Source organism: Prosopis cineraria, unplaced genomic scaffold (assembly GCF_029017545.1).
Source record: "Prosopis cineraria cultivar Desert tree isolate PC_DT_omini unplaced genomic scaffold, ASM2901754v1 PC1365, whole genome shotgun sequence".
Lineage (NCBI taxonomy): Eukaryota > Viridiplantae > Streptophyta > Magnoliopsida > Fabales > Fabaceae > Prosopis > Prosopis cineraria.
Window position 1 is genome coordinate 1 of NW_026556690.1, and position 15,641 is coordinate 15,641.

Consider the following 15,641-nt stretch of genomic DNA (forward strand, 5'->3'; position numbering starts at 1 on the left):
ATTCAACAGCTCATGGCAGGAGAATTTCCTCCAACACAAAAGCTGCTGACTTTTAGAAATCTTTCACAAAGCGTTCCAACCCTCTGATTCATTCTTCGTGGGATGGGTTTGCATGTGTGAAGCATGTAGTTTGCATGCTTCAACGGCCTCTTCCACTGTTAGACATATCCATTTCTGCCCTATCTCTTCTATGAACTTGGCTTTGTTCAGTTTCTTCTCATCACTTCTCCTGCGGGATTCACCAGAACTATCTGTGCCAAATAAGAAAAGAAAATGTATTACATAAATCAGATCAAGCATTTTGAAAAGAAAACAGAGCTTCAAGAGAATCACGTACTTGTTGTCCTCTTCTGTCTACAACCTTCTTGATCTCTTCAAGCATGCTTATTCCACTAGTGTCGATGTTCCCAACAGCTGCCAATGAAATTACAATGAGTTGGTAACTCTACTATGAGCATCTCTGTGTGAAAGATTTCAGATTGATTGCTTACCAGTCATATCCATTATACATACCGCAAGCTCGTCTCCTCTGTGACTTTAATCCTGTCTTCCTCTTCATCAATCCACCTTGTGATCCTATCAACAGTGACAATATTTTCTGTGAGTGTTTAGAATGGCAGAATTTGTTTGAGATGTGAACTCTAATCCAATTGTGAAAGTAGCATTAGAAAGGCACCTCTCTCTCAAGTAGCTTGCATTGGCAAAGTAAATGGGTGCATCAATCTCAAGAATCAGGATTCCAGGAACGTGGGTTGCATTTGGATATTGTTCAACATTTCTATATACTACAGAATTTGGAATGTTGCCTAAAACAGATGTCCTTGGCCTTGCAATAAACAGAAGCACCCTAAGTACAGATATTGCAACCTGCATATATATTTACAGAAAAATTAAAGCATTTGGATGTTTAAATTAATTACCCAAAATTGAGTGAGCAATATAGATAGATAGATAGATACCGCTATGGCAAGGCCAATTTCAACGTTGCAAAAGACGACGCCAATATAGGCACTCATGCATACAAGAAAATCACATTTGTCAATCTTATAGAGATGGATGGCTGCTTGGTAGTCTATAAGCCCAAGCATTGCCGACACTATTATGGCTGATAGAACCACCAGGGGAGTGTAATGGAACAAGGGTGTCAGGAATAACAACGTCAACATGACTACTATTGCCATTACTATATTTGATGCCGCAGTCTTGCACCCAGCATTATAATTCACAGCTGAACGCGAGAATGGACCTGTATGATATTATCTCCGTCAGCAATGCATGAATAAAACTGATCATCTAGGCTTTTAGTAGCGTGTCTTGTTTCAATAAATGAATTACCCGTGGTGAGGTAGCAAGAGGCGAACGAACCAACTATGTTCATTGTCCCAATAGCTATCATCTCTTTGTTGCCATCAATATGGTAATTCTTGTACATTGCGAAGCTTCTCCCTACCGCTATTCCTTCCTGCCCATCATCATCCATTCAATTTTCAGGACCTCAACGTTGAAAAGTACAAACACAAAGCTTCACCACTTTATCCGAATAGGGAAAACAGATTGGCTTCAAACATAACAAAATTGAAGTAACCATGATAAGACTCAATAAAAGGATGAAGTTGTTGATGGTGATGTTAGTCATGAAGCCAGGTGATGAAGCCAAATTCTATATTGGCGCGTCAAACTGAAATTTATTCAGATTATGAAGACTTGAAAGTGATGGGGCAGGCAAGAGGGTTGGTGTGAGGTAAAGGCAAGGCAAATAAGGAGAATAAGAGTACCGCAAGGGCTATGATGCCAGTGATAAGGCCAGTCTTAATAGCAGTGCTCATGTAAGGCGCCACGAATACCAGCCCTGTGAGGGAACCTGGATTTAGCCCCTTCTTCAAATCTCCTATCTGGACCAACCAGAAAAAATTTGTCAATATTGGTCACGTGGGCCCAGTCAGTGGTGGGCCCCAATTGTGTCTGTAGCACAATGATACCCGTTAGGCCCAATCAAAGAGGCCCTGAATCATGTGAATCTGGGTCACAGTATTACGGTGTTTGGTCTTTTGCGCGTGAGTTGGGGTGTGTGTGTGTGTGTGAGTGATAGATTAGGAAGAGAGGGACAAGTTCGGGGCTCACCACTTGGACGCCGTGTTTCTCCGCATGAGTGACGTAAACCAGAATGCTTCCTAAGATAACGGTCGTCAACGGCGCCATTGCTGACACCCAGAACAATTTTGGTTGTTTTTTGCTCTGCATTTCGTTCACCGTCAGTTCTCAAACTCAACTTCAATTACATTAATTAAATTGTGTATATATTATCTTAAAATCTAGTGTGCTTTCGCTTTTCATTTTTCTGGAAAATCAGAATATAGCAGTCACGCATTCAACCTGAATAGGTATTGTTTCAATGTAAAAGAAGAAATAACAATGAGACCCGGAAGGCGTTTTTATACAAAACCTGATAAATCATATTATTTCAATGCTCGTAAGAAATATATATTGTTTAGATAGTATGGACTAAATGAAAATAGTTTGTCACTCCTTTTTTTCTTTTTGGTTGATAAGTAAATATAAACAAATTTCAATCATTTGAAAGTTGTTTACAAAAACCGCAAGAGCTTTCAAATGCAAAGGTTGGAGTGAAATATAGATAGATGTACGACGACAAAAAAAAAGTTATTTATAAATTATTTTGGTACTTCCTCCTTCCCAAATTATAAGACACTTTTAGAAAAAATTTAATGTCCCAAAATATAAGACACTTTGATAAAAATAAAGTTTCATTAATGATACTTTTTCAATATTATCCTTTCTATATATTTTCTCTTTAATATTCTTTCATCAATGGAATATTAAATAAAAAAAATTTTAAAAAATTTATATTTTTATCTTCAAAAAGTAAAGTTATAAAGTATATTTAATAAATTTTATTGATATATGTGATTTTATCTAAAAATATTTTATAATTTGGGATAGAGGATTATTAAATATAGAACTAAAAATGTCAAAAATAATATGAAGCTGTAATTATTTAATATATATTTGGCCAAAAAATTATTTAATATACATGTCAAATTTAATTTCTTATGCATGCATGCATTCTCAAAAACTACTTGAAAAAGAAACTAGAATATCGTTTTTTTTTTCGGCCAAAGAAGAAACTAGATTATCTACCAAGTTAAAATTGTTCACACATATTTATCCATTGAATAGTTGTACCCGAGTGACAACCAAAATTGGGTGTTTTTCTTTTTTAAGATATTTGATGTATTATATAACTAAAAATTAGATCAAGTGGGAGAAGCAGGTTAGGGTCGAAAGTCAATCAACCAGCACGAGATTAGGATCTAGTCCATTCACAGTTAAAAATCTTGTTGGGACGTCGCATATCTGATATTTCCCTGTCCCTTGTGTTTCCTTTTATTTTCTGCGAAAATAATGTTTCTGTTTATTTGTTAGGCAGCGAACGTACATACAAACCTTTAGCACATGCCAGGAAAAGAAAGGAAACGTACTATCGCAGATAAGGGGGAAAAAGTATTAAAATGCAGGCGCCTTCTGGATTATATATGTGCTTATAGGGAGTTAATCACGTAACAATCACTTACAAAGAATCTGGAGATGAGGAGGAAGAAAATGAAACAGCATCCTAACACGGCGCTTTCCCAACTCCACTGCGTTTAATAAAAGCAAGCAATTAAATCATCACGTAATATTCAACAACTAGGTACATGTTTTGGACTGTGTGCGCAATAATGTGTGGACAAAAGCTGCAGAAAAAGACGAGTGTCGTCTATCAGAGCGGGTGTGTGTGGTGGCCCGTACCTCATGTGTTTGGGTAAACACGGATCGCATGACGGAGACGAGATCGGCCTCGTGTGTGAAATCTTGGAGCCCCAGAATGGACTTTAGCTGTTGCAGGCATACCACCGTGGCCGCTCCTCCCATGAACCCTATTATGGTTGCATGTGACAGAAAATCCACGATAAACCCTAGCCTGCAGTCACAATTCGTTACAACTATCATATTTAAGTTAACCCGTCCCGTTATAATATTTTAAGAAATCCTTAGAATTCCAGAGAATATTTGCAGTGATTTTTTATCATGTGAAAGCAATGGATCCATCCCACCAGGAGGGGAATCTCGTGGATCGATCCATACGCACCGTGCTTCAAGAAGACAAATTGGCAAAAGACAAAATTTCCAGCGCTGCTAATTATTCCGCCCAGTTAAATAATTGGCTGTAAGGCATATTTTTCGCCGCCGCATTATAATTTAGTTAGGTTCCTCATTATACAGAGAGGATATGTCTGTATGCATAAGATTGGTAAATCACCTGAAGAGACCCAGGGCAGCCTGAAAAATGCCGGCGAAGAAAGTAGCAGTGAAAGCGAGGTGAAGAAAAAGCTTTGGGTTGTCGCTGTGATTAACGACAGTCCCCAGCATTGAACCCATCAGAAGCGATCCGACAGCCACGGTTCCTACTGCCAAATCCCTGGAGCTTCCCAGCATCGCATAAATCAATGGCGGTATGAAGCTCGAATCTGCAATAATGAAAAGGAATGGAGATCAGCAAGGTGAAGAATAAAGCCGAGACTTATGTATATATGTTTAATCTGGTGTGCTAGATTAATGACGCACTCACATAAACCGAGGATGGGAGGGAGGTTGGCGAGCTTGGCGTAACTGATGCCCTGAGGAATAGCCAAGCTGGCGATGGTGATGCCGGCGATGAGGTCAGATTTGAGGAAGTGGAGGGTGTAGCGAGGAGCCCATTGTAAGATGGGGAACAAGTATTGAAGGGCGAGCAGCAGCCTCTTGGAAGGTGGCTGGTTCTGGAACTGCCTCAAGGGGTCATCCGGAAAGAAAGTCTCCTTGAGAGAGCACTTGAGCCACTTCAAAAATGGCTTGGCCGGTGGTATGGCCGCGCCGTGCCCCCCCTCAGCTTTCATCCTCTAATGTTATTATTTCTGTAAAACTAAATAATGTTGCAGGAAGGGGGGGTGAGAAGAATGAGTACAAGGGAAGGAGGAGGAGAAACAAGGCAGGGGGCGCTGTGAAGAGTCGCGATCTGGGTTATATATATATACACATACAGAGCTGCATACATGTGTGTGTGAGGACAATATGTGGATGGAGCGATGAGGAGGTGAGGCATCTTTCTTGAATAATCAAGTACTGGAAGGAGGGGCCCAACTCAATGACTGAGAAGGAGTGAGAAGCGAGAAGGACAGATGAAGCCAAATTGGTAGCCAGTCCATTCATCTTTCTCTAATTTCAAGTGTTTTACTTCAACTAGCACACTTGGTCTCAGGTGTAATGTCCGGGTCCTTGCGTAATTGCTGGTTTGAGAAAAAGACAAGGACGAGTGTTTCTTTTTTAAGGGAAAATAGCATCCAAGAATTTCTGTCTCAAATTTATTTCACATAAAAATTAAATAATTTGATATTTACTCTACAGTTTTTTAATCTTTCTTTCGTATTAATTTCATAAGTAAAATCATAGAATTGCCTTTTAAGTTAAAAAAAAAAAAGGAAATCCCATTGTCGTCGATACTAGCCGTCAAACCACCATCAAACCCCTACTGTCAACAAGGTCACCAAAGCCCTTGTGGTAGGTAGGGTTGCCGATGCCAAAGGTGGCTAATCACCAAAGCTCTGGCACTGACAACACATTTATTAAAGGAATAATTGTTTAGGTGGCCAAGAGAAAGTTTGATCTCATGACCCTTAACCACTTAAAAAACTTGGTGGCTACCAAGCCCTTTAGTAAACTAAGCTTTTAACCACATCTATGTTAAAACATAACCGTATGTTGTTAATTTTTGAATGAAATTTGTTATTTTATAAATGTTACTTATTAATATGACATGAATAATTATAAATTAAAAGCTTTAAAACTTCATATATTTTACTTGTTGAAAATTCAAATGTATTGTTGTTAATCATGAATAGATTGTTGTCAAAAGCCAAACCGATACTTGTACATTTAAGTTCATTCTATCAGTTTTTTTAACCTATTAAAATCAAAATAGATTGTTATTAATTTCAAATGAATTGTCATAAAAACATAAATATACACCTATTGATGAAGGATTAATACATACAATTAAGCTCATCTTATCCGTTTTTCTAGTTTGTTAGAGCTCTAATGGATTGTTGTTCACTTATAATTAATTATTGTCAAAAACCCGAATTGATACTTGTTGTTGATGATTAAAAGTACAGGTCTAATGAACTGTTACTTTTCTAGCTTTTTAAATTTTAATTAGACTGTTATTAATTTAGAATGAATTATTGTTAAAACTCAAATGGATTATTATTGATAAAAGATTAACATGTATAATTATGCTTATTTTATATATTTTTTTAGCTTATTAAAACTTAAATGAACTATAATTAATTTAAAATGAGTTATTGATGATGAGTGTTTTACTTCAACTAGCACAATTGGTCTCAGGGGCAATGTCCGGGTCCTTGTGCAATTGCTGGTTTGAGAAAAAGACAAGAACGAGTTATATATATATATATATATATGTATATATATAATAGATATATATATAAAATAGATAGTTTAGTTGAATTGAATATCAATGGCTCATTGGAACCAGGTCATGCCTGACGCGGACTCTCTTTTATTCTGTGGAGTAGGGGTGAAAGCTCAATATTGAATACAAAAATGGTTTCTCAATGACACTAAGACTTTGTACGGTTAAAATCTCGATCACTAAAGGACCCTTTTTTTGGATCGGATCTGGATTCCATGACCATAGTAACTACAATCATTGAGTGACTTTAGCCACATGGCAAAATCTATGCTCTATTAAATCAACGGTTTTGATAATCTTGTTGTAACTAAAATTAGACACACTCAATCCGAATCTCTTTTTATTTGCCATGATCACCTGCCTAATTCCCTTCCTATTTGATGCGGAGATCAGAAAGCGTTAACGCTTGCGGCAATGTTCTCTAGAGTTGGTTTCCTTAAACAGAGAAATAAAAAAAGCACCAAAATTTTGATCATCATGACACCATCCTCTAATTCAGTAGGAAAGCTATGTAGAAAGCAATGGCATATTTCAATTTAATAGAAAAGATAGAGAATACTCAGATAGGAAGCAATCCACAACAAAAAATTTATAAAAAAAAAGATTAAAATAAATCAATCACCCAAGGGGAAAAACAAAGAAGAACAAAGAACTACTCGGGGGAAAAACTCTATCTTGTCAATCGAAGATAAGTAAAACAGAGAGCTACTCCATGAAGAAAAATAAGAGAGCACAGCAAGGTTAGCCAGGGGCAGAACATCAACATAGCACTATTTAAGAAAGTTCTGAATTTAGGAGGGAGATAGGGTAGAGATTTTTTCCAAAATGCTATTTTGGAAATTTGAATTGAGTATTTCCTAATTTTGATTACAATAAGATTATCTAAACCATTGGTTTAATAGAGAGTCTAGATTTTGCCATGTAGGTAAAGTCACTTAATGACTTTAATTGCTACAATTATGGGATCCAAATCCTTTTTGGACCTGGATTATCTCACTTAAAGACCATGGCTCTTTTAAAATAAATAAATAAAAGAGGACCTTTGTTCTTTGAGGATGATATTTTTATTAAAAAAAAAGAAATCAACAAAAATGTCCCTGTTCATATATACAAGGAAATTGGAAGTTGGAGAGGCATAAATTGAAATCATTTTTAATATATATATTTTTTAACAAATCATCCAAGAGAAAATAAATAGTCCATATGAAAAATTTTATACTAGATAAAGTTGAATTTAATAGATAATATATATATATATATATATAATAAAGTGCAAGAATTCACAAACTTAAAACTTGATGATTTGAATCAAAATATGACATTCCTTCTCTGCCCATCGCCTATTTATTTTTTTCCTTTGCTTTCCAGCTTCCGTAATGTTGTGCGTGTGCATACAGATATATTATTTTTCATTTTAGTTTTTGACATTTGAAAAAATTGATCATGAATAAAAAAATATATCATCAAAAATATCGGGAGCCTTCTAACATTCAACTTATTAGCTTTTTAAAATTTCAACCTTTAAATATCAATTGAAAACAATTTAAGATCGCGCGTCTGTTGAGAGATTAAAAAGTTGAAAGCTATGTCTCTTTCAAGGTAAGAGAGGTTGATTCAGAAAAAAAAAAACACAGAGAAGGATATGAATTACTGGTACATTGTATTGTATATGGAATTCAGTAGCCGGAAAATAATAATAATAAGGTGACTGTATGGACCAATTAATATATTGACAGATAAATGACGGAATATTGAACGAGAGGAGTGTTTGTTAGCTGGGTTTGGGCGAACAAGCACGGCGTGAAATGGTTGGGGAATTGGACAGACATGGATAGTACGGTCACGGGACAAGTTGATATTAAATTATTCTGTCTTAATTATTCCCTCATCAATACTTAATTCTAGCAGAACCCACTTAACTGTGACGGCAATAAAGATTAAACGACGGTGATTAAATAAAGGAAAGGAAAATATGGATGCCTTGGTAATTAACGACTAGCATAACCGTGCTGCCTTAATCTCGTCCCGTGTGGCTTCCTAAGGCGGATCAAAGTCAACTGAACGGGATATATATATTCATTCTAGACCAGAATGAGACGACATGCATGAGGCTGCAGACATCACGGGGCTAATGTTTGTCTCTGACAATATGCGGAATGTTTTAATAATACAAATGATCTTCATTGTCAAACAAAAGCTAATCCAGTTTGTAAAAACGCAACTCACGTCACACACACCATGATGTTGATTAGTTCGAATCACTGTTGGTAACTTGGTGTATTGACCTTATTGTTAAGTGATGATTTGCAAATATTTTCGTCAACACTCTGAAATTATAGGTGCATATCATGACTCTTATATGACTCCCCGAGAGCCTAATGCACTGTTTAATTATTTCAATAGAAAAAGAAATGCCTGACTCTACTGGTAAGAAGCCGAGAACATGTTGGAGGAAGCAAAGAGGAAAGAAGCAGAGCAAAGAATGTCACGGGCATTAGAATTTTTCCCATCAGACAAAGAGGAGGAGCATCTATTTAGGTTTAATATTAGGACCTATCAAATGTTTCACGTGAAATTCTTCCTTCCCCTAATCTCATGAAGGAGAATTAAAAGAAGAAAAAACATATAATATTTTAGAAGCATGTACTTCTCTATACAATTGCACCCTTCACACCACCACAAAACATTCCCTTACTTGACAATTATTTTAGCCAATATTTAATTGTTAAAAACTATCAAGTAATGAAGTGTTATATATTAGGGATAGCCTTACTTGACATATAATCATCAAGTATTTAACACATTATTTACACTACCACATTTTTTTGCTTTAGGCAACAATGGTTGCAATAGTTTTAAAAATGCTGTCTAATGTAGATATAAGCAATATTTTTTGTATGTGGCCATTGATGCCTACTTTAAGCAACAAATATTTAGTAATGTTTAAAATTGCTTCCTACAGTAAAATAGGCAATAGTTTTCAAGTGTTGCAATAAAATTTTAAATAGGTAATATGAAAGACTATTGCCTATAATAACATTTTGATTGCAACATTTTAAAATTATTTTTTATTCTAATAGACACTAGAAAAAGTGAATGTTGCCTATAAATATTCTTTGGTAACATTTAAAAACTGTTGCTTATTATTTTTCTAATTAATAAAAAATTATTTTCATTTTTTAATAACTTATCTATATTCTTTTATTTGTTTATTTTATTTTATTTTATTTTCTTAATTTATTATTTATTAATTAGAAATAATAAAAATTTAATATAACAATTATCTATATATATATATAAATAATGTTTTGCATTATAATAACTAAAATTCATATTAAAATAGTGGTTAGAATTATCTCATCACTTCAAGTGAATTAGGGTTCAAAGCCTAAGTGAAGGAAAAAAAAATAAATTTTGACTATTTAATATTTTCACAATAATTCTTAAGTGTTGCCTATAATAGCAATAGTCAAAAATTGTTGCTTATTTTAGCACCCCAAAACCATTGCCTAATATCTTACTATAAGCAACAATTTTATGATTTGTTACCTAAAATACAAAAAAAAAATGATTACCTTAGATGATAAGTAACAAGGGCAAGTTCCACACCTAAAAACTGTTGCTTATGCCTATAGGCAAAGACTTTTCACCTTATGGCAACAGTTTCTAATCGTTGTCCCAAAACAAAAATGTTGTAGTGTTGACAATTATTTATTTCAAAATAATTGTCAAGTGAAGCTTAGACCTTTGCATTTCCACATAATTATACTTGATAGTTATTTTGAAATAATCATCAAATATAGTAATACTTGACAATTATTTCTAAATAATCGCCAAATATTTTTGATGAATTCTAACTAGTGGTTTGCCAAAATTAATTGACAGCTATTTCTAAATAATCATCGGTTAACGACACATATTCATTCTAAAATAAAAGGCAATCATTAAGGTATGTATGTTTCTTTTCATAACTCATACCAATTAATCACAACACTTATTTTGTTTCATATGTTTGTCCATGAAACTCATTCTTCTTAAGAATTAATTATACTTTTAGATACCCAAGCAACTCAGTGAAACTTGTATCACTCCATCCATGTTTTGTCTTCATATTGTATAATTTTAATACTGCCAACAACTTTGATGCACTACAACCAGCATACATCAGCGTCTCCATATCACTTTTCAATTTTTTAAACATTTTCAGACAATCCTTGAAGTTTTCTTTAATTACTTTGGCCATTTATTTGAGATAATCTTTCTTAAGTGTATGTGTATATAATCAGAAGATGATGCATAGTTTTCACTACATTCCTGGCTACAATCAATATCGTCCCTTGTCTCATCATGCATTATCTAATACTTGCAACTTTGATCCATCCTATTAATCACTAAGTGTTTTTTATAAGTATCTAGACTAACCCGCTTCACAAGGCCGCACTTTAAATACGAGCAAATAATCCTAGCAACATCCTTTACATACTTAACTATAAATTTAACAAAATTTGCCACCCCATGTTTAGAGAGTTAGATACAAAGTATCAATCAATCAATAAGTCACTAACCACATATTTACACATTCCCTCTTAAATCTTGTTTAAAACTAGTAACTAGCTAATTTTTAATATTATGCCTTCTCTTCTCTTTAGTCTAAATTTCCTAAATATTCTAGTATAGTCAACACATAAGCAAAATGATAAATTTTCAATTACATTCAAGATTACATAGTATTAATAGCACAATACTCAGTCCACATAGCAATAGCAATTATCAAGCGAAGACAATGCATGCAACAATTAATAATGAAAATATTCAAATTAACTAAACATTTAATAGGGAACTTTCTTGACTCATAAAATCAAAACCCAAAACACCCAAAATCAATTAACAACAAAATCAAGAATAATACCCATAACCAAAAACAACCACGAGTTAGCAAAAGTCAAATTTCAAACAACCATTTGCCATAAATAAACCAAAATTTACAAACTCAAAAGAAGAATTAGTGATGGAAAAATCAAAGAACCAACCTCAAGGGATGAGAGCACACCAAAAACGAACAAAGGAGGTTATGAGAGGGAAGCTGAAGACAAGAACAAGCTTTACAACAAGCAAATAGTCAGAAAAATCATGAACCTAGCCTCAAAACAGAACAAAATTTTGGTTAGATGGCTAAAAATACATTTTCACAAATGTTTAGAGAAGTTTCAAGAGGTTTAAGCGCGAGCAGAGAAAGAATGATTCAATTCTAAAAGCTGATTTTAAAGCATAATACTTGACATTTGTTAAGTAAAAATTATTAAATATTCTATATTTGACGCTTGTTGAGAAATAGCAGTCAACTATATGCTAGAAATACTTGACGGTTTTTTCATAACAAGCATTAAATATGTATTTTTTAAAAATATTCTTTTTAATATTATATAATTGATACTTGGTTACAGAAAGTCATCAAGTACATCAAACTTCTATTTGACGGTTACCTTTAAAGAAACATCAAATATATGTACGTTATATGTTTGACAGTTATTTATTTATAATCATCAAATATATGTTTATTTAATTAATGGTTGTTTTAAAATAATCGTCAAGTATTATCTGCCTAATTTGCTTGTCTCTTATTTTTAATAACCATTAAATATAGAGTGTCTTATTTAAATAATTATGTGGTAGTGTCATCAGTAGTTTAGTATCTAACACTGGATAGGTACAAATTATTTTTATCATCAAAATTGTTAACATTAGCAAATTGTTTTTGTAGTAATCTAGCCTAGCTAAGCATCTTATATGTGAAATGATTTGATACCAATCAATTGATATGACTTAAGTCAAAAGGAGAATTTACTTCTCAAGATCAACACCTTAACTATATCATTCAAGACTTGACAAATGAATACTACTGTGACTAATAAAACAATAGAATCCCACAAAATGCATGCAAGCTATTAATAAGTGGCCATTGAAGTTGACTTCATCAATAAACATTTGAAATCTCTTCAATCGAAATTATTAGTTGACTTTGTACAAAGTATTCAAAGATATGAATCGAATGCAATGAATTCATTGACTAGAGATCTTTGTAACAAGGAGCTAGGTTCAGAAGCTGAGATACATATGATTGCCAAAAGATTTTTATTGATATTAGACATCCTATACTGTAGCCAATCATCCAAGCCTTCAATAACGAAGCACAAGTGGTGCAAGCACATCATGAAAAAGACCAAAAAAAGTGGAGAAGCTATAGGTTGCATCGCCAACCAAGTAATTGTATTAGCGTGATTGACGTGTAGCGCCAAGAAATTGATAAGGTTGATTATTGTATGTTAATAGTTCCCATGTTAAAGCATTGATAACCTTTCAGTGCAATGGAATAACGTTAATTGTTAGCACTTTATATATATATATATATATATATACTTATGCATATCCTATGCTTGGAGAGTTGTCAGGATATTATATTTTTTGTTAACAATAAGTCGATGACTATCTGTCATGCAACAAATGGATGCAAGAAATGTCTATCGTCAAGAGTCATGAAAAACAACTGGATATTTGAACAATTCATTTGATATACATACACTTGTCTATCCAACCATGGTCTCAATGTGTATTCCTTCTCCTACTACAAAAAGAATTCCCTTAATGCCTCCCCTAACTTCACCTTTAGAAAAAGAAAAAATATTTAGGTAAATCGAGTGTATCACGTCATTTGTAGTCTGTCCAAAAGCAATTATAATTAGGAGAAATACTTAGGTGTGCCTAATCTATCTAAGTATTTCTCTTATAATTAGTTGTCTGATATGTAATTAAGTACATTAATTGTTGCATGATTTTGATTATGTAGAATTCTTACATTGATTTTTTTTAGTCAAATGAAAATTAAATGAATCAAAGCCACATGGAGTGCTTTCTCAAATCTAGAATTGCGATATAGCTTTTGTTGGGATGGGGGGTTGTTATGTGCAGTGGATGCTAGTTTATGTCACCCCCAGTAGGTGCACGAGAAATCAGTTTAGAAGTTAGAGTGTGCCATTTTCTTAATACTTAAGGATTTTGGATGACTAGTAAAGAAACTTAATATGATTTTGAAGATGGATTTCCCTTTATTGATGTTCCCCATTCCTAAAGTAACAATGCTTATGCCAAAAGGTGTAACAAATTCACCTCATTTAAGAGTTAAGATCACAAATTTGAGGGCCAAACGTTGATGTACCCAGAAAAGGAGGGAACATCTAGAAAGCTTGGGTGTATTTAGTGACAAATACATGAGACCCATTTGGCCCAAAATAAATATAAGAAAGAAAATGAGATTGGAAAGCTCTTACTTTGATGCCAAAAATTTAAAAATGAAAATAATACTACTAAACACATTTTTTTTACAAAAATATCATTCAAGATCACTCAAGAGATTTAGTACATGTATAATTTTTAGTTTGTTAAAAGTTTATTTGACAAAAGTTAATTGCTATAACAAAATTTGTGTTTGAATATATATTTTTTAAAAGTCAATTTAGCAAAATAAAGATTGTTTGAATTATGATAATAAAATATATTTTTGAATGTATAATTACTAAAAAGGATATTAATTTATGATGATTTATAATTTTTATTACACAAATATAATATATTTAAAATTTTTAAAAATACGATAAAAATTTTAATTACCATAAAATTTAATATGTTAAATAATAAGAATAAAAGATATAAAGCTTGATATATTGAAAAAAAATTATATAATAAATAGTTTCAAATATATTAATATTAAAATTAACATGATTAAAAAGATATAATTGATAAATTTTTTATTCAAAAAATATTTAACTAATTGGATAAACCTTTGTTGGTTAATAAAAATTATAAAGAACACAAAAATTGATATATTAAATAATAACAGTATAAAATATAAAATTTGATATATCAAATAAAAATTATATAACTAGTTGAATATATATCAATGCTAAGAATTAATAAGATTAATTACTCAACTTATAATGTTAAAAACTTGATCTCTAATAATAACTATAAAAAATAATTATAAAATCTCTCTAAATTATGTAAATGATGATTTAGTCTCTAGAAATGCTATAATATTAATAAAGTCTTTAGAGACCTCTTTGTGAATAACTTTTTTAAGGAAAAGATCATTTTACACTTATTAATAAATTATGATTTCTTATTCAATTATTGCGATTCTCTGAAAAAAAATTATGATTCTTTAAATAAAATTTGTGAATGAAATTTATTATTTTGAGAAATTATTTTTCAATAATAAAAATTATACTTGACAAATTATAATTTTTTTTATTTACTTCTTACGATCCACAAAGCAAAAGTTGTTATTCCTTAACTAAAAATTATGATTGGAGCATGTTTTTCAATAACAAAAATTACACTTAATAAGTTATAATTTTTTTCAACTTTTGCAATTTATAAAATAAAAGTTGTAATTTTTTAAATAAAAGTTGTGACTGGGTCTTATTATTTTTAATAAGTATAAAATGATCTTTTTCCTAAAAAAATTATTGACAAAGAGGTCCCTAGAGACTTCATTGGTATTATGATATTTTGAGAGATCAAATTATCATTTAGATAATTCAAAGATATTTTATTTTCATTTTCCCTAATGATTATTCTTTAAATGATAATTATATTTTTAATAAATTAACAATATATTTTAAATAAAAGAATAAAATATTAAAAGGATAGTATGGTCAAATAATATCTCCCTTTTCAAATCCTACCTCAATTACTTTTGCAAATCCACATCCAAATCATTTTAGAAAGTACTTTTTAAAAGCACATTTTCCCAATCATTTGATGCCCAAACAACTTTTTACATCTCATATGTTAGAAAGTTTTTGCTAAAAAATGTTAGAAAGAGTTCCCAAATGTGAAATGTGATTTACCCCAACACACCCTTAATATCAAACAAGAATTGAAAAGTTTTATAATATCATTGCAGGATTAGGGAACTAAAATACAATTAAAATTAGTTGGAGTTCTGGCAATCGACGGCCAAACTGTTGAAACTCCAATATTGGTGACACCGGAGGAAATTAATTTTTCAAGGTGGCCTAGGAGTAATTTGATCCCATAAATCATTGATTAC

The 15,641-nt window shown here is 32.3% G+C and overlaps 1 protein-coding gene across 2 annotated transcripts; it reads right to left on the reverse strand.

The window, feature by feature from the left end:
• Window positions 1-377: 377 nt before the first annotated feature.
• Window positions 378-5,101, reverse strand: LOC129299956 (sulfate transporter 3.1-like). 2 transcript variants are annotated; one of them, XM_054938452.1, is made up of 11 exons: window positions 4,631-5,097; window positions 4,322-4,529; window positions 3,811-3,982; window positions 3,594-3,659; window positions 2,122-2,235; window positions 1,776-1,892; window positions 1,336-1,462; window positions 960-1,246; window positions 677-867; window positions 514-576; window positions 378-414 (listed from the first exon to the last, which is right to left on the reverse strand). In XM_054938452.1, exons 1-11 carry the CDS (start codon window positions 4,935-4,937, stop codon window positions 393-395), a joined length of 1,674 nt encoding a protein of 557 aa, XP_054794427.1. In that variant the 5' UTR covers window positions 4,938-5,097; the 3' UTR covers window positions 378-392. The 2 variants fall into 2 exon arrangements, with proteins under 2 accessions (XP_054794427.1, XP_054794428.1); XM_054938453.1 differs by lacking the exon at window positions 1,776-1,892 and having other exon boundaries at window positions 4,631-5,101.
• Window positions 5,102-15,641: the final 10,540 nt, after the last annotated feature.

Coding starts and splice junctions, on each gene's coding strand:
- LOC129299956 (XM_054938452.1), bottom strand. CDS start 4,937: ATGAAAGCTGAGGGGGGGCACGGCGCGGCCATACCACCGGCCAAGCCA. Junction 3,983..4,321: donor GCTGCCCTGGGTCTCTTCAG/GTGATTTACCAA, acceptor TTGTGACTGCAG/GCTAGGGTTTATCGTGGATT. Junction 1,893..2,121: donor AGAAACACGGCGTCCAAGTG/GTGAGCCCCGAA, acceptor TGGTTGGTCCAG/ATAGGAGATTTGAAGAAGGG.